This window comes from Aspergillus costaricaensis, assembly GCF_003184835.1.
Source record: "Aspergillus costaricaensis CBS 115574 unplaced genomic scaffold BO79scaffold_34, whole genome shotgun sequence".
NCBI lineage: Eukaryota > Fungi > Ascomycota > Eurotiomycetes > Eurotiales > Aspergillaceae > Aspergillus > Aspergillus costaricensis.
In genome coordinates, this window is record NW_020291834.1 from 284,500 (window position 1) to 300,929 (window position 16,430).

The 16,430-nt window shown below is 51.6% G+C and overlaps 5 protein-coding genes across 5 annotated transcripts; 2 read left to right on the forward strand and 3 right to left on the reverse strand.

Annotated features, from left to right (window-relative positions):
• Window positions 1-9: 9 nt before the first annotated feature.
• Window positions 10-5,697, reverse strand: BO79DRAFT_201692 (putative DUF814 domain protein). Its single transcript, XM_025681595.1, is given in 8 exon segments — window positions 10-1,495; window positions 1,509-1,607; window positions 2,061-2,082; window positions 2,177-3,122; window positions 3,306-3,771; window positions 3,824-5,412; window positions 5,476-5,544; window positions 5,613-5,697. The coding sequence occupies 8 exon segments, from the start codon at window positions 5,643-5,645 to the stop codon at window positions 151-153; spliced, it is 4,569 nt and encodes a 1,522-aa protein (XP_025535969.1). The 5' UTR covers window positions 5,646-5,697; the 3' UTR covers window positions 10-150.
• A 411-nt stretch (window positions 5,698-6,108) lies between these two features.
• On the reverse strand, window positions 6,109-6,987 carry BO79DRAFT_179967 (coatomer subunit zeta). Its single transcript, XM_025680067.1, has 2 exons — window positions 6,586-6,987; window positions 6,109-6,515 (listed from the first exon to the last, which is right to left on the reverse strand). The coding sequence occupies exons 1-2, from the start codon at window positions 6,948-6,950 to the stop codon at window positions 6,275-6,277; spliced, it is 606 nt and encodes a 201-aa protein (XP_025535970.1). The 5' UTR covers window positions 6,951-6,987; the 3' UTR covers window positions 6,109-6,274.
• Window positions 6,988-7,736: 749 nt separating this feature from the next.
• BO79DRAFT_156879 (uncharacterized protein) lies at window positions 7,737-9,752 on the reverse strand (the record flags this gene model as incomplete). Its single annotated transcript, XM_025678835.1, has 2 exons — window positions 7,737-9,037; window positions 9,107-9,752. 2 exons carry the CDS (start codon window positions 9,750-9,752, stop codon window positions 7,737-7,739), a joined length of 1,947 nt encoding a protein of 648 aa, XP_025535971.1.
• Window positions 9,753-12,676: 2,924 nt separating this feature from the next.
• On the forward strand, window positions 12,677-13,597 carry BO79DRAFT_211040 (60S ribosomal protein eL30). The gene is made up of 5 exons (XM_025682935.1): window positions 12,677-12,730; window positions 12,883-12,980; window positions 13,043-13,080; window positions 13,153-13,269; window positions 13,394-13,597. Exons 2-5 carry the CDS (start codon window positions 12,908-12,910, stop codon window positions 13,484-13,486), a joined length of 321 nt encoding a protein of 106 aa, XP_025535972.1. The 5' UTR covers window positions 12,677-12,730; window positions 12,883-12,907; the 3' UTR covers window positions 13,487-13,597.
• Window positions 13,598-14,030: 433 nt separating this feature from the next.
• Window positions 14,031-15,314, forward strand: BO79DRAFT_211043 (60S ribosomal protein uL16). Its single transcript, XM_025682936.1, has 3 exons — window positions 14,031-14,109; window positions 14,327-14,502; window positions 14,562-15,314. Exons 1-3 carry the CDS (start codon window positions 14,065-14,067, stop codon window positions 15,010-15,012), a joined length of 672 nt encoding a protein of 223 aa, XP_025535973.1. The 5' UTR covers window positions 14,031-14,064; the 3' UTR covers window positions 15,013-15,314.
• The last annotated feature ends 1,116 nt before the right edge of the window (window positions 15,315-16,430 follow it).

The window sequence follows — 16,430 nt, forward strand, 5'->3', positions numbered from 1 at the left end:
ATATCCATGCTAAATTCGTAAACAGTCCCGTGAATTTATAGCTGCTTCTAGCCGACACAGCCAAATCCTCCAATATAGCAAGTACTATGTATGTATGTGGCCCATAATGCGATCTATGATAATCCTCCGAGGGTAAGAAGTTGTAAGTTATTATACCCGGAGTTCCGCTCCGGCGGCTTTACGCAACCGGTTCATGACAGCAGCTGCCAGATCACCCTGATGATCGGGCACACCCTCGACGTATATGACGTCCACTTCCATTTCATCCATGGCCCGTAGTGCCGAGAACAAGCCCTGCGCGATCGACTTGACGTCTGTGCCGAGGTGGCAGTCGAAGGTCTCCTTGGTTGCGGTGTGTCCGTTGACTTGGTCGCTCACCGGGACGGAGAATCCTACTAGCTCGTCCACGAGCGAGGGGATACGCTTCAGGCTCTTTTGCATCTCGTCGGCAGACAGCAACCCCAGTCCCCGCTTCCAGTGTTGCGTGCGGACCACTCCGATCATGTGTGCCCCGACTGCTGAATCTTCCAGGTCCTTGCGAATGTGTTTTGCGACGGCTTCCTCGTCGGAGCCGGCTTCGAACAGTACCACGCGCGCCTTGGGCGAGTAGTGTCGGTACTTCATGCCCGGTGCTCGCGGGGCCTCCTTCGCATCTAGTGTGCCGTCATGGTATCCGACCTGTACATTCTCCCACCCAGCGCACGTACGCAGCTCCTCGATACCTATCCCGCCTGGTCGAAGAATAGCCGGCGGGTCGGATAGTCCATCGACGACCGTACTCTCCACGCCTACGCCGCAGGGACCACCGTCAAGGATCAGCTCGATGCGACCTTCGAGGTCATGGAATACATGTTCCGCCGCCGTCGGGGAGGGCTTCGTGGATGCGTTGGCCGAGGGAGCCGCCAGTGGTCGATCCGTTACATGGATCAACAAGCGTGCAAGCGGGGATGAGGGCATGCGCACGCCAAAGGTCGTAAGCTTGGAGGTAACTTCAGGAGCAAGAGGGGAGCCGGAGGGATTAGGGAGAAGGATTGTGAGAGGACCAGGCCAGAAGCGGGAAATGACCGAGTCGTAGATGGGTGGGATAGCGTTCTTCGCAGTGGTGGTCCTGCGCGATGGACTTTCCTGTGTGGGGTTGAGTAACCGCTCCAACATCCCCAGCGAATCAACATGTATAATCAAAGGGTTATCTGACGGCCTCTGCTTCGCCTTGTAGATTCCTTGTACTGCATCGCTTCGCGTCGCATCTGCACCCAATCCGTACACTGTCTCTGTGGGGAAAGCAACGGGGATATCGCTGGTTCGGAGAAGTTGCGCGGCGTTCTCGATGGCGGCCGCTTCCGGGGTATGGTTATCGCGTTCGTTGGCCCACCACTCTGCGAGGGATCGGTCTCCGGGGCCTTCGTTGTTGAGACGGCGAACCGATGCGATTCGGGTGGAAGCTTTGGGCGACATGATTGCTGTTGCTGGGGCGGTGGAAGCGAATCTAACGAAGCTGCGCGGGAGACCGCGAGCAGTAAGCCGAGAGAGGAGTAGAACCAGATTGGCAGGCGATATTCGTTCCCCGAACAGAGCAGAGGAACGAGCGATCGTGGGGTGAGTCACGGCTTGTAGATTAAGGCGATACAAATTTCTCGGTAGTGGGGGGAAAGAGGAGAACGGGTATCGCGCGTTTCGAGGCTATTCGGTCATAGGCAAATCCTGATTCGGGGACCTCCTGTCAGGCTGCTCCACCAGGTGTGTACGGCCCGAGCGATTGCTGCCAGACGAATGAGCAATTGGCGACTAGGATGTATGTTGGGTTGCTGAACTCTGTATGTCACAGAAAAAAGTGCAGATCGAATGGAAAATCTTCGCGATGACGTCGGTGGGCGTGACTAAGCAGCGCAGTCCAGATTCGGCCATTTCTCTATTTTCCATCAATGCTTTAATTGTACGTCGAGAACGAACTGGAAGAGATAGACAATATGTCTAAAGGTGCCTCGTTTGCAGAGTGTCCACTATATGCATATGCTGTGATCGCCTATAGCGTCACAGTTAACCAACTAATACAGTCGTACTCTGGTGTTTTCCTCCAAAGTACTTTGTAGATCATCCACCATGTAGATCATGAGAAACCCAATCCTTATGTCCAGCCTCTATTTCTTCTTCCCTCCCTTTCCTCCCTTGTTTCCACCACCGCCACCTTTTCCTTTGCCCTTATCTCCTCCGCTAGGTGCTGGCCCAGCCATAATGCGCACCTTACCGACAGGAACGCTATTGATGACCTCTGTGTCCTTCCACATTTTGATCAGATCTCCTTCCTTGGCGCGGAGCTTCTCAGCGGTAGCGCGGTCGATTCCAGCATCTTCAGCGTGTTCCTTCTTGACCTTGCCTGTTGTAGTTTCGGCAACCCAGCGTCCGATGATCTCCTTGACAGCCTTGCCCTTCTTCACGGTACCCGGCTGCAACTTGATGCGATACTTATACCGACCCAGGGCAGCCCAAGGAGCGCAGACAGGAATAGCAGCCAGGATATCATCTTCCGGATGGGGAGTTCCAACCAATGCAGGAATCCACTCCATGTCTGCTGCTTCGGCTGCGGCAGTTTCTTCGTCGTAGTCATCGGCACCACCCTCAAAGAGAGCCTGTCGTTTCCGCTCCGCTTCCGCGGCGCGTTCATGCTGTGCTCTGCGTCGTTTCTTCGCTTCCTCTGCTTCTTTCTGACGCTTAGCCTTTGCTTCAGCTTCTGCAGCTGCCTTTTCAGCTTTGGCACTCTTGGCACCTAGCAAGCGTAGAGCCAGTTCCCGATCCTCCTCGTCCTGATCAGCGTACTTGGCTGCGGCCTTCTTTGCTTTGCCCCTCTTACCCCGAGTTGCAGCTTGCTTGCTGTTAGCAGATTTGACAGATGCCCCGTCCGCTGCAGCTCCATCCAGTTCCGATGCTCTTCCTTTTCTAGCCATTCGTCTTTCTCTAGCTGAGAGCTGTCGATCATCTTGGGTCTGTGGCGATGTCGCACTCTCGTCCTCGTCCTCCCCCTCAGCTGGCTCTTCTTGAGCGCTTTGCTCGTCTCCATTGTTGCCGTTCGGTTCTTCGGCTTCGTCTTTGTTTTCCTCGTCAGCTGCCTCATCAGCCTGGGCGTTCTGGGATTCGTTCGCCGCAACCGATTCTGTCTGGGTAGGCTCTGACGACCCGCGTTGCAACGGGTTTCTAGCTGGGACCGCAGCATCGTCCTCTTGTTCCCCTTCGGACTCGCTGCTCTGCTCCTGCTCCTTCTCCGCTTCAGTAGGTTCATCAGGCTTAGTAATCTGCGCCTCTTGCTCGACGGGCTTGCCCTCAGCTTCCTTGTCGGTTTCCTGGGCTTCCACAGGCGTTTCCGTAGCCACGGGTTCGTCGAAACGGTGCAGCTTATGGTTCCGGAGACTTTCCTTGCTCACTTGAAACATGACACCAAATCCTAGGACGAGCTGTGAGGGGGCCAGGAAGTTCTTCTCACCCTTGATGAGGAACTCGCCGGTGGGAAGGAGGCCTCCCGCGTCAGCAGTCTTGCTAACTTGACTCGCGGTAACCCAGTATGCTGACATGATTGCCTTGGAATCCCAGGCGCTGGACGTAGCCACGCAAAGGTTACCGGCTTGCGAAAGGGTGCTGGGGGGAATGGGTGCGTTGGGCGAATTGGATCGGTTCTTGACGATCATCGGCGTAGCACCTTGTAAATCGGCGTGCACAAATACATCGCCCTTCTTAAGGTACCGGCGGTAGAGAATTTCGCTTTGCATCGCATCGCGGCCACTGTTCAAGTTAGATCAGACCAAGCTCTGCAGACACGGTCAAAAATACATACCCCAAGACCAAGTATCCTTCCGACGAGATGAAGAAGAGGAACTTCTCAAACCAGAAAGGCTTTCTGGCAGGCCGAAGAACCTGCTTCTCCTGCTTCAGACCCTTCTTCAAGTCCTGCGTCACCTTCTTCTCGTGGCTTTTGAGCGCCTTGGTCGACGATTGCGTCGTCTTCTGCTCCTTGACGGCAGCCATCTTCTTCTGTTCATAATACTGCGTTGCATTCGCCCAGGGAGACAGGCCGAGATCAATGTCAATTGTCAGCATGTTGTTTGACTGTTTTTGGGCCTTGGCAGCCTCTTCCTGCTCATCCTCCGACTCAGACTCATCGTCCGAGAACAGGTCCTCGCCTTCGTCCTGCTCTTCACCCGACTCTCCAAGCATCAAGGTAATTGTGTTCTCGTAGAGCTTCAATGGCAGCTTGATGATATTGGCCACTGGGTTCCCTCTGCCTTGCTCCATCTCAATGAGACGGGCAATTTCAACCCAGTCCATACCTTGAGCAATCAGGCCATTGACCGCATCCATTGCTTCTTGAACCCGGTAGACATTATCTTCGATTGCTCCCGCCTTGCGAATATGCAGTTCCTGAACCTCCTTGAGAGCGCCGATGCGCTTAGCATGTTCCTGTCGGACAGCCTCAAGCTTCCTCTTTGCAGTCTCTTCCCGCTCCGTAAGCCGCGACTCCAACTTTTGCGTTTCAATCGACGAGAAGTACTCGTCAACCGTCGCGTTGAAAGACGGGTACTCCAGGATAGTAATACCCGGCTTGCCCTCAAACTGCTTAGGCTTGAACGGGTGGAAATCTTCATACAGATACCCGGGTTTCCGAGCAGCCTCTTCCTCACCCTGAGCTGGCGAGTCCGCAGACGGACGAGTATCCTCCTTCGCAACGATATAACCCGGATGACTCTTCTCCGTAGCCAACTTGTCCGTCTCGACCTTGGCCTCCTCCAACACATCCACAACCTTCGTCAGAAGCGCTTCATCCTGCAGAACCTCATCGAGCGGGGTAGCGGGGTCCAGCTCCTTCACGGCAAACGCATGATCCAGCAACAGGGGCGGATACTCCGGGAAACCCTGGGACAGAGCTTTGCGAAGCACATCCGCATTCTTCTTCTTGGACTTCTTCGGCGCACTGCCCTCCTGTGAAAACAGGGCCTTGGCCTTCTCCACCGTCTCCTTGACTCTCTCCCTTGTGATATCCGGAACACCGTGATAATTCTGCTTATTGGTCACCGTATACTTGACTCCGACGCGAGTCTCATCCTGTCCCTCACCAGCTGGAACCTGCCGGAATAGCGCAAGGATATTGTACTCGCGATCGGTGATGATGATGTTCCCGCCGGCAAAGAACTCCAGGAACATGTGGTACATGCCATCGCTGAAAGAGAAGTCGATGATTCGATCCGTGCCGATCTGTTCGATGGAGGTGATCCGGCGCGATTTGAGGAACTTGCGCATGCGCGTCACGAAGGGGGTGGGCGCTGAAGCAGTTGCTCGGGAGTATTGGGTGACATGACAGCGGAAGCCGGAGTCGACGACGAGTTGTTTGCGGTGGTCGGGTTTGGCGACTTTGAAGAGGAAGATGCGCTGGATGGATTATGAGTGAGCTTGCTTGGAGGTAACCCTCATATTCAGAAGGGGCTAACATACCGAGGAGAGATCGTAGATGTTCGAAACTCGCAGATTGACTATCTCCGATGCAAGTTCCTGGGAGATGACCTGGCAGTGGTTGTGTGAGTTTCGCGCGCGGCAGTTGCGAGTGGTGGGGTGTTGCTCGGGTTTCTCACCTTGACATCCAAGGACGAGAATCTCTGCTTCATCTTCTGGTGGCCTATTTCCTGTTTCCCCGAGGAGCGAGGCTGTTGCGCTGGGTCGATGCGGTGGTTCAAGAGTTTTGCAGAGTGACTCCGAACTTGCGGGCGTGACGTATGCGGGGCGCTTTTTCGCCTATGGATGGCATTGCTTTCCATGACTGTCCATTGCTTTCACCTTATCGGCTACTAGTTATCTACTACAATTATGTCCACTTGAAATGCAAGTTGTATTGCAGTATGGGCCTGCATGCAAACGAAGCATATTATACTATACTTAAGTATCAATTACTCATTGCTGTAAATTGGTTGACTCCCGTCCGTTATATATAAATATAGTACGAAGCCTCTAGACGATCTCTCACCATCCCAGCTAAGATGCACAATGTTTCGCAGCAAAACATCAAGGAGTATCTCTATAGGTACCTCAAGCCTCTGCAACAAAGAAATGCGCGGGCAAATAGTAGTAGTAAGAATGTTAAGAATGGACATGATTTCCACAATGAGCAAGCAATGCGCACAAATACCACGCCAGGACCAGCCAGATTAGATAACAGAAAGACATGACATGAAGAGAATAAAGATGAAAGCACATCAGGATGCATCAAATAGAGAATTGCAGAATCATCAACGTCAAATTACATCTGCCGCAACCCCTCCGCCAGACGCCGCTTTCCAAGCTCCCAGGCATTCATCAGACCTTGTTCGGACAGGTCGATGCTCTTCAAGTTCGGTGCATCCGGAGCAGGAGCGCGGCTGACGCGGGAGGCGATCAGCACTGGATCGGTTTCCAGAATGATTCCATCGTCGATAATCTCATCGATGGCCAGGGCGACCAGGTCGTAGTTCTCGACGATTGTGCGCTTGTCGGTTGCGCCCCTGAGGAACAAAGCAAGTTAGCCCAATTGATCCATCCCTGTCTCACTTGGATATTAGAGGCCATGCATACTTGAACAGAATTCCCAAAGCATCTCTTAGCGACAGAACCACGTTGTACAAGAGCACTTCGTTCTCGTCGGCACTTCCGACCACATAGAGCATCACATCGCTCTCCATCTTGAAGACGACTATCCGGTTGTCGTAGAGAATCACATCGCTGGTCTGCTTGTTGGTCTTTTCGAGGAGGCCTTGTTCGAATGCCTTCTGCTCTTTCACGGTAGGGTAGGGGTTCGCTCCGGGGTAATCGGTCGAGTTGGGGGCAGCACCGGCCGGGGGGTGAGGAGGGGAGTAGTACTTGGCGAAGATGCGAGAGCCATCGTCGGCCGACATGAGAAGGACGGCATTGACGGAGAAAAGCGAAAGAGAGCCGGGCATGGTGGGCAATGGTTCAGGAATATCGGTTTGGTTAACGTGGTGACAGCTCCGGGGGGGCTACAATGGGACTCCAACTATTTACCGTCAAGCTGGCCGCAATCCGGGCGCCGCTCGAACTTTGTTCCGGGGTATACAGGAAGGACATCAACCACGTCTTTTGATTTACCTCTCAATTAAATTAGGTGAGATAGTCGGACAATTACACTTATGTTAATCTAGCATCGCATTTTTGGTACTCATACAGCTAGGTACTATGTTGGTTATAGATTCATATTTACTTACTGGCTCTATAATACAAAGGTCTAGACAACATCATTAAACAACAAAAAAGACAAGACAATTTCACTCGGGGTTCGAGGTATATAGACCATAGGTATGTTCATCATATAAGGAGGGGCATAAACAAGCAAAGCAGATTCGTCGCGTCCAAGAGTAGTCTGTGGAGGGGGTAAAAAAAGAGTGTCCAAGCAGTACCCATGTCAGGCATCATCACAACGTTTCAATGTGGTCGTCTATCACATTTCCAAATTTCAATCAAAGCAAATAAATGGACGCGAAAAAAGTGCCAGATGCTCGAAGGGGGGCAACCTGGGCCATAATGGGCTCAACACCAGTATGATGATCAACACCGAAGAAGAATGGTAAGAGTTTCACCGTAGTGGTCAACAACCCGCCATCAAGGGCTTAGAAGATCATGCAGATTAACCGTGAATAACACAAAGCACAGAATATGTCCCTATTTGCAGGGGGCGGGTTTACCCCACATTTTCCACGAGACTGACACGCTCAGGTTGAAGGTTGGGTGGCCTCGCTAGGGTTGGGACGGTTGAACCAGGGGATCCAACTGCCCCGATTAGCCTTCTTGCGGGCAGCTTCTTCTTCCTCGGCCAGCTTAGTCTCGCTGACTAGGCGCAGGGGACGCAGTTTGTTCTGAGTCATGACAGCCCCAGTGTAGTTGGTCATGCCGGTGCTAGAGCGGGGAGAGCTGGAGGTTGCACCAGTGGATGCCGTATCACCAGCGGGGTCGCTCGTGACACTATCCGAACTGCTCAACCGGCTGTGCTCAGGCTGACTGGAGAGTGAAGGCGCACGGCCACCGGTACTCATACTCGACATGATACTCGCGCTAGAGAATGCGCTTTGACGATTTCCAGGTCCCATGAGAGTAGGGCTGATCGGACCACCCGAGTTGCGTCCCCGATACATCTGACCCACGACGGATGCTGCTCCAACGTCCGTTTGTTCCGACCTTGTGCGGCGGTGACCGCGAATTGACCCAGCACGAAGGGGAATGCTAGGTGCGGTCTGCGGGTTCTCGTGGGCGGTGGGCACACTGGTGGGTGGAGGCATATAGCTCGTGGGACGTGACCGCGGCTGAGTCGAAGGCCTAGGAGGGTTCGGGTTCGGGCCTGCAACGACCGACTTAGCGCGCTGGAGGAAGGTCTGCTGCGCATCATCCTTCTCAGGGGGTGTTGGCGGAAGCTCCTTGTTGCTGTGCGCAGGCATCGGCTTAGAAGGGGGGTCGTTTTCATTCTTGTCAAGGATGGTCTCGAAACCATCATGCTGCAGGAGGCGGCTGATAATCCGCTCGATATAGAGGGTAAGGGCCTTGTTCTGGTCCTTCAACGCCTTGATCTCCGTCTCCAGCTTGCGGGTGTTGTCTGTCTCTGCTCGAGCATCGACGGATTCTAGCTCGTCAGCCAACGAACCCAAGCCACTGCCAGGCTCCTTGACGTCCTCGGCAGTGTCCGGGTGAACTTCCCGCATGAAGTCACCCTTTGTGAAATCACCATTGAGGGTTCTCTCACTAAGGAGTAATTGATAGCTCTCATTATCCTCCATCAAGCGGGCATTGGCCATGCGAGCTTCCAGAAGCTCTTTCTCCAGCTCCCGCTGTCTGCCACCGCCCTTGTTCTCCATCTCGACAAGCTTGATCTGGGACTCAGCCAGCTCAAGCCGGAGAGACTCAATCAACTTATCCTTCTGCAAAAGCAGCTTCGAGTTATTGCGGGAAGGGCTTCTCTCGATCTGGGAGGAGGGCGCGAATTGACCATCGACATCCGGTGATGCCCGGTTACGGAAACTGGCTATAAGGGGCATGTTAGCAGGTTTCACACTAGACGAGGACAAAGGAGAAGAAGAAATGATCTTCTTACATGAGCGAGACACACTTTTATCTGAATCGGCAGCATTTGCCCGCTCCTTCTGGGCCAGCGACTCCTTCAGACGTTGGATGGTAGCCTGCATCTCTTCTTCACGACTCGCCTGCTGTTCCTTCTCCTGCAGCATAGCATTCCGCTCCAGTTCGTGTGCCTGTTCGAGGTCGCGAATCTGGCGAACATGGTCACGGATCTCGCCATTCAGGGCCTCAATCTTGCTATCCCTCTCATGGCTCTGGTCCTCCAACTTGCCTTGCTCGCTCACCGCCTCATCGAGGCGCATCTGGAGGACACCCAACTGCTTGCGATACTGCTCCGAGGCGGTCTCCGCCTTTTGCAACTGCTCCTTGAGGTCATCAATGAGAGCAGCGGTCTGGGCCCGGGCTTCTTCGTCGGATTGATTGGGCGTAACTTTGGGGGCACTGGATGTGCTCAGGTTGGAGCGACCGGGTTTCCGAGCCGCAGCCCGCGCAGAGACCGGAGTCGAAGCACGGAGAGACGGGGAACGAGTGACGCCATTTGTCGAAGCACTGGGGGAGCGGGTGTGCGTTCGCGATGCAGTGCCGCTGGCTGTGTGACTTTCTGCAGTCGAGTTTCTGTTGGAATTGCCCGGGGTACTGGGCTTGCGAGGCGTCGCCGACATGATTACCGACAATGGGGTTCACACCAGAAACGTAGAATGATTCCAGAAGACGCAAAGCGGCCCAGAAAGGGGAAGGAGAAGAAAGGCCTCTGGGGCTTTAAAACTGGTATGAAACAGCCGGGAAATTAAGTCGATAAATTTAAGGGACAGCGGCCGAGAGGTTGTAGCGGTCAAAACACAGTGGGCACACTAGGTGACCTACTATCTCGGTGGGGGATGGCTCAGAATGGCTGGCCACGGCTAGCCTCTTTCCAGAACCACCAAGTAAGGATATTGGGGGGGAGGGTAGTAGTATTTAAGTAGAGGACTGGGGGGAATTTGAAGGATAAGATCGCAAGTTAGGGATGACTCCGACAAACATGCGAAAGAAAGAAAAAAGCTTGAAGGGGTGGGAAAGAAAAAGGAATAATAATGGGAACAGGTGGGCGCATTAATTGTTCGATTGGGTTGATGGGCACGATACAATGTCCACGGGAGTATGTATGGGAACGGCCGTATTTGGTAGTCTAAGGCAAGTCTAAGGCCCCAACTTACCGTACGTTACCAGTTGGGCCCTTGTTGGCCTGGGGATCTCTCCGTCCTGGGTAACTTATTATGTCGCATTGAGGTATCGATGATTACCGACGTTACATAACCCTTCTCCCCTATTTCATCACCGATTTGAATGACTAACACCGGACTATGTGTGCTCTGTAGTTATAACTCTGTCACTCAACTCATGACTTATTCATTTCTCATTACTTCCCCCGTCACATCCATTCCCATCTGTCATCGTGGCTCGCCTGGAAAGTGGCAATGCCAACTCCAACTCCGGCGACAAGGCAGCACCAATACCGAACAATCCAACTGGGGCCCCTCACCTGGTCGACAACACGGAGCCAACACATGGCAACGTTTAAAGATAGTAATTTCTCACCAACCCTCCCTTGGGGTTCCTTGCGGCACACAGGGTCCAGCCATCTGTCAGTCTTAAGCTGAGTCGACCATCGTAATCCATCGTCGCAACCACCCTTACCATCCAATCACCTATTTCCGCCCTCAGGGAAGGGGGGCCGGACAAAACTTACTGTACATCCTGCGCCACGTCCGTAGTGACGGTTCCGGCCATGCATTGAGATCAGCAGGGCTGTCTCCGGGCCACTTATGTAAGGCTCTTCACTCTGCATGTATCAAGTACAGTTACCTGGACTACAAGATGCAGCTGTGGAGGTTTGTTTGATGTTGAATTATAAGGGTGTGGTTGTTACCCTTGTATTCCCATCGATGTGGCCTAGGCATAGTATAGCATAAGGGTTTCCTATAAGGATACCCAATAGATACTTATCTAAGAGACGGTCTTGTGACAGTAGACAAAGTAAAATTAAAGTAATTATCTAATTTGCGATGCCCACCGCGTTGACTTGCTTGTCAATTTTCCTTTCAAGGAATCTGCTCCGTGACGTGACAGGCCTAGTACTATGCTTCTGCTGGCTAGTATATATAAGAGGGTACTCCAAATACCATGCTATTCCACAACCCCTGAGAACTCCAACCCTACTTACTTTGTATTAACTACGTATATTGCCTGACCGACCATGTCACCGATGGACCTATAAATTGGAGAATAATACTAACGTTCATAAAGCGCAAGTCTCTACATGCCACGTTAATATGGATTCTCACGTATAGCACGGCTGGACCCCTATGTCTGGCTCCACACCGATCAACAAATAGGCAATACAAACGAAACAACCATCGTGGTATGAATTGGCTCGGGCTATGTAGCTTCAAGTGATAGGAAGAGATTGAATAATGCATCGGAGTATATATCTGCCTCGCAAAGTAACTTTCTCATTAGCATGCTCATCCTCATACTGGGACTTACTATGTATCTGATGAAACAACACTGATAGCCAAATCATCAGGAAAAAACTAGGCCTAGAGCGCTAGAGCTAGCATCACTTCCGACTCAAGAATGAATGAGCACAATCAACTGCTGCCAATGGTAACTCCTCCCCGGTTCCAAGCTACCGTTGAAAACCTGAGCAGTATAATGCATGGCGGGATGTATTTCCGTCTACTAAGCTTCTCTAGAGAATACTCACTCTATCTCGGTGTACACTAACAGTTAGCCAAATAAAGAAATTAGCTATCCGTCGTGCGGTACAGAGACTACGAATATTGGTTTCTAGGAACAACAGATATAGGGTCTTAGATCCCCACCACATGGGAATTGGCTCCTTACTGACGTCCGGGGCTGCAGTCCGGGCAATGGATTCAGATCAATCTTATAAATGACATAGTCAGGGCTTGATAAAATATGAAAGTGAAGATCAGTTCTGCACTATTCCAGTGAGAGAAAGAAGTGAGGGATAGTGGAAACAGTTAGTCTTAATGTAGGAAGTACTAGAATATATCCGGATCCACGATAGACCATATAAACATATTCCGAATCCAGATACATCACAAGAACTAGACCACCAGGAACCATTTAGGGATCATCAGGTATATGCATCTCTCACGGCGACCTCTGCTATCGACATTCACTAGCAGGCAAACTCTACATGGTAGCTCGGCTTCTTCTTCAATCGAACTGCATACTTTCGGTTACCATTTATTGATTAAGAGACGCTAGAATCAACTATATTCAGGTATCGCTCTGAAGGATCAATTCCGAAGACAGAAAAACAACTAGAACGATGATGTATCAATGTCCTGCCTCCTTCACGTGCACATGCAGAGAAGGAGGAACCGGGGCAGCCATCAGGCCGCCAGGCAGCGACCCTCCCCGCCCATTACTGTACGGGTTCAAATATGATCACGTGAAACACAACCTTGGAAGCGGGAAGATGAGTCAGCCGCGGCGGAACGGAGGAATTGTCACCCGACATTTGTCAAACCCACAAAAAAAGAGTGGGTGATAGGTTTTCTTTTACCATCCCAATCTCAAAAGACGAGGCCGGAGCGCACTTCTCTCAACAACCACATTAAACCTTTAGGTATGTGGTATTTCCCCGCAAGCCACGGCTGATTGCCCGTTGTTTTTGATCATGGTCAAAATTTTTTTTGTCATGCCCAAAAAGCGGTAGCATTCAGTAGTGGGCTTTGAAAGAGCGGAGTGAACAAATGCTGATTGAAATTGATCATGCAGAAGTTTAGTTAACTTCAGCGTAACGATGGCCCCCAAGAGCAAGAAGACCGGTGACACCATCAACTCGCGCCTGGCGCTTGTGATGAAGTCCGGAAAGGGTATGTTATATCAGAATTTGCAAGTTCAGACATTTTAGACAGTCTCTAACCGTGCCATTCAGTCACCCTCGGCTACAAGTCCACCATCAAGACCCTCCGCGTGAGTACACCGGATATTTCAGGCAATCGCCGTGCAGAACGTCCGTGAATGGTCGACTAATAATCTCAACAGTCCGGCAAGGCCAAGCTGGTCATCATCGCCGCTAACACTCCTCCTCTCCGCAAGAGTGAGCTCGAGTACTACGCCATGCTCGCCAAGGCCCCCGTCCACCACTTCTCCGGAAACAACGTGAGTGACCACGAGCCGTCTGTTTGGGATCTCTATGGAGCGGGGTTCGGACCTAGAACTGGAACGACTTCGTCCAATAGAGATCACAACGTAAAGCTGGAGTATGCGCTAACATCGTGAACAGATTGAGCTCGGTACCGCCTGCGGTAAGCTCTTCCGTACCTCCACCATGGCTATCCTCGATGCTGGTGACTCCGACATCCTGTCCAGCCAGTAGGTGTAAAGCCTGGTCAATGAATTCATGTTATGTCTGAACGGCGGTATGCCATGATGCACAACGTCACGGCACGATTTAGATAATGACAATGAACTTTACATCTATATTGGGTTTCGTTTTAAATGCTGTAGGATAAGATTGTAGGAGTGATTAGGAAGATAGCACGGCCGTATCACTAAAGAACCGGGGGAAGAGCGGCAGCTCGACTCCACTTTATGAGTCACATGATAAAAGTCCAGGCATATTGATAATTATAAAGCAGCTGAAAGTCGTCACATTCCATTCCGCAGTAAAACATGTTTCATTCACAGCTTAGAAAGACTGATATATCAGTCTGAACACTCCAAGAATGTCGGAGTTGCCGTAGTCTGACAAATGCGTCATAGCGTGTACGGGATGTGATTGGCGGAGAGGGTAGGGTTTAGGGCTGTGCCACTCGGTAGCGGGCGCTTGCTTGGAAATCAACGTGGAAAGTGCCTGCGCCCATAATCCCCCTTCCCTTTCGCCTCCCGACACCACCTTTTTCGACAACCTCACCGTTCGCAGGAAGTGCAGCCGCCCCATTTCCAGCAGTCAAGATGGCCCGTCGTCCCGCGAGATGTTACCGCTACTGCAAGAACAAGGTGCGTTCGACCGTTTGATGGATTTTTGTGCGTTTTTGTGGATTTTTTGGATGGGATTTTGTCTTGTGGGGAGCATTTGTCAACCAACACCAACGAGGATACGCGCTACGAAGAGATGCTCAGGACGATGGATATCATGTCTTGCTCGACGATGGATGGAAAAAAGGTGTACCAGACAAGGATGGACATGAATACTGACCTGATTCTCGAATGACAGCCCTACCCTAAGTCCCGGTTCAACCGTGGTGTTCCCGACCCCAAGATCCGTATCTTCGATCTGGGACGTAAGAAGGCCAACGTCGATGACTTCCCTCTTTGCGTTCACCTCGTCTCCAACGAGTACGAGCAGCTGTCCTCCGAGGCCCTCGAAGCCGCCCGTATCTGTGCCAACAAGTATGCCGACCCGCCGATTCCACTACGCCCAGCCCTCATCCACTAACACATATATCCAGGTACCTCGTGAAGATCGCCGGTAAGGAAGGTTTCCACCTTCGTGTCCGTGTGCACCCCTTCCACGTCATCCGTATCAACAAGATGTTGTCTTGCGCCGGTGCCGATCGTCTCCAGACCGGTATGCGTGGTGCCTTCGGTAAGCCCCAGGGTACCGTTGCCCGTGTGAACATTGGCCAGATCATTCTGTCCGTCCGCACCCGTGACGCCAACCGTGCTGCTGCCATCGAGGCTCTCCGCCGCTCCATGTACAAGTTCCCCGGTCGCCAAAAGATCATCGTCTCCAAGAACTGGGGTTTCACTCCCGTCCGCCGCGAGGACTACGTCCAGCTCCGCCAGGAGGGCAAGCTCAAGCAGGACGGTGCCTACGTCCAGTTCCTGCGTGGCCACGGTCTCGTTGAGGAGAACATGAAGCGTTTCCCCGACGCCTACGAGAACGTTTCTCAGGCTTAGATGGATGTTTAGCGCTTTAGGACACGAAAGAAAAAAAAGACGTATTGAACTATTCCCACTTTTCATGTCCTGTTTGTTATCCTTGATGTCATTTAGTCACCGTATGGGGCGGAGTTATTTAACGCGGATTTCCTCGGCTTGCATGGTTGCACAGTATGATACTGTAGGACGATCCCGAAAGAGTATTATGGAGTAGTACTTCGTAGTACGTAGTCCAATAAGCTTCAGTCATGTCAACGGAATCATAGCCTCTTTTGCTTTACGACTTGTGATCTGGAAAGATAAATGATATCATATCTGTGCTATCATCGACCAATGTATTCCAAATGTACTAGTAGTACACCACTGTTAACGAGAATGTCCATCTAGCAATTTAGTAGCAGTAGACCCTCTGTATGATGTAGTTGATTTGTATTTGTTGACTTGACAAATACCAAATGTCAGACTACTAGCGTCCATTTCCATTGATCTTCTCTCCAGACTCCAGATTAACTCGGATTACCATAGAAGATCGTAGTATAGTCCTGCCGAGAGTTGCACAACCTACACCACTATCAGCGGTCAGTCTACCGCGTCTTCATCCTCTTAACATATCTGCAAGTACTTGACTACTACAGTCCATCTATTTCTTTAGTATTATCTATATGAACATGAAATAGATAAACTGATAGTATCATCTACCGAAGTTGCAAGACTACACAGGCAGACACGACCGAGGGGCTGAGTACTACACAGTACGAGGTAAACGCCACAGCTGAAAGAGCGGGCACAGCCAGCAGTCGAGACCTGAAGCGAGCAAAAACCCCTGACTGACTGACTGACTGACTGACTGACTGACAGCCCAGCCTCGCCTCGCCTTGGGCCATGCAGGCAACACGGAGGAATGATGACATGTCATTGAGATCAGAGCCCAGTGGAGAGAACGATGGGGTGATCAACACTGGCTGATCCCTCGATGGCTTGACCTGTTTAGTATTTTGTGGAGAAGCCAGTCAAAAAAATCAGGAGAGAGATGCATACACACACACACACACACCGCGAGGTACGAAGCATACTACCTCTCATCGTGTCGGTCGGTGGGTTGAGGTGGCAGCAATAGGAAACTTCCACGGGAAGTACGTACTTGTACTCCATCCATAGGGAGTGGTGATATCGAGACTCGACAGATCCCGCAGACAGACGTCGATCAGCCGATCGTCACCATGCAGTTGATCGGATTCGATAGTCAGCGTCACCTCCTTTCCTTTCCCTCCCCCCAGCTTTTTGCTGTATGTATTTACGGGGTGTTTAGTCTGGATGCTGGGTTGGGGACGGGACGCTATTGACAAGACTATTATTTATTTATAAAGTAGACAAAGAAAACGCCAGAATAAGAAGGACATCCTTGTTCTGACATAAATTGTGGATAAGATTGTCCC

Bases quoted from the DNA above. Each gene is read 5' to 3' on its own strand.
- BO79DRAFT_201692 (XM_025681595.1), bottom strand. From the start codon at position 5,645: ATGAAGCAGAGATTCTCGTCCTTGGATGTCAAG. The intron at 5,545-5,612 runs GTGAGAAACCCG...AACCACTGCCAG, and splicing joins TCTCGTCCTTGGATGTCAAG to GTCATCTCCCAGGAACTTGC. The intron at 3,123-3,305 runs GTCGAGCAAGAG...AACGAATCCCAG, and splicing joins AGGAAGCTGAGGGCAAGCCC to AACGCCCAGGCTGATGAGGC.
- BO79DRAFT_179967 (XM_025680067.1), bottom strand. From the start codon at position 6,950: ATGCCCGGCTCTCTTTCGCTTTTCTCCGTCAATGCCGTCCTTCTCATG. The intron at 6,516-6,585 runs GTATGCATGGCC...TTTGTTCCTCAG, and splicing joins GCTTTGGGAATTCTGTTCAA to GGGCGCAACCGACAAGCGCA.
- BO79DRAFT_211040 (XM_025682935.1), top strand. From the start codon at position 12,908: ATGGCCCCCAAGAGCAAGAAGACCGGTGACACCATCAACTCGCGCCTG. The intron at 12,981-13,042 runs GTATGTTATATC...CGTGCCATTCAG, and splicing joins TGTGATGAAGTCCGGAAAGG to TCACCCTCGGCTACAAGTCC. The intron at 13,081-13,152 runs GTGAGTACACCG...TAATCTCAACAG, and splicing joins CCACCATCAAGACCCTCCGC to TCCGGCAAGGCCAAGCTGGT.
- BO79DRAFT_211043 (XM_025682936.1), top strand. From the start codon at position 14,065: ATGGCCCGTCGTCCCGCGAGATGTTACCGCTACTGCAAGAACAAG. The intron at 14,110-14,326 runs GTGCGTTCGACC...CTCGAATGACAG, and splicing joins ACCGCTACTGCAAGAACAAG to CCCTACCCTAAGTCCCGGTT. The intron at 14,503-14,561 runs GTATGCCGACCC...ACATATATCCAG, and splicing joins GCCCGTATCTGTGCCAACAA to GTACCTCGTGAAGATCGCCG.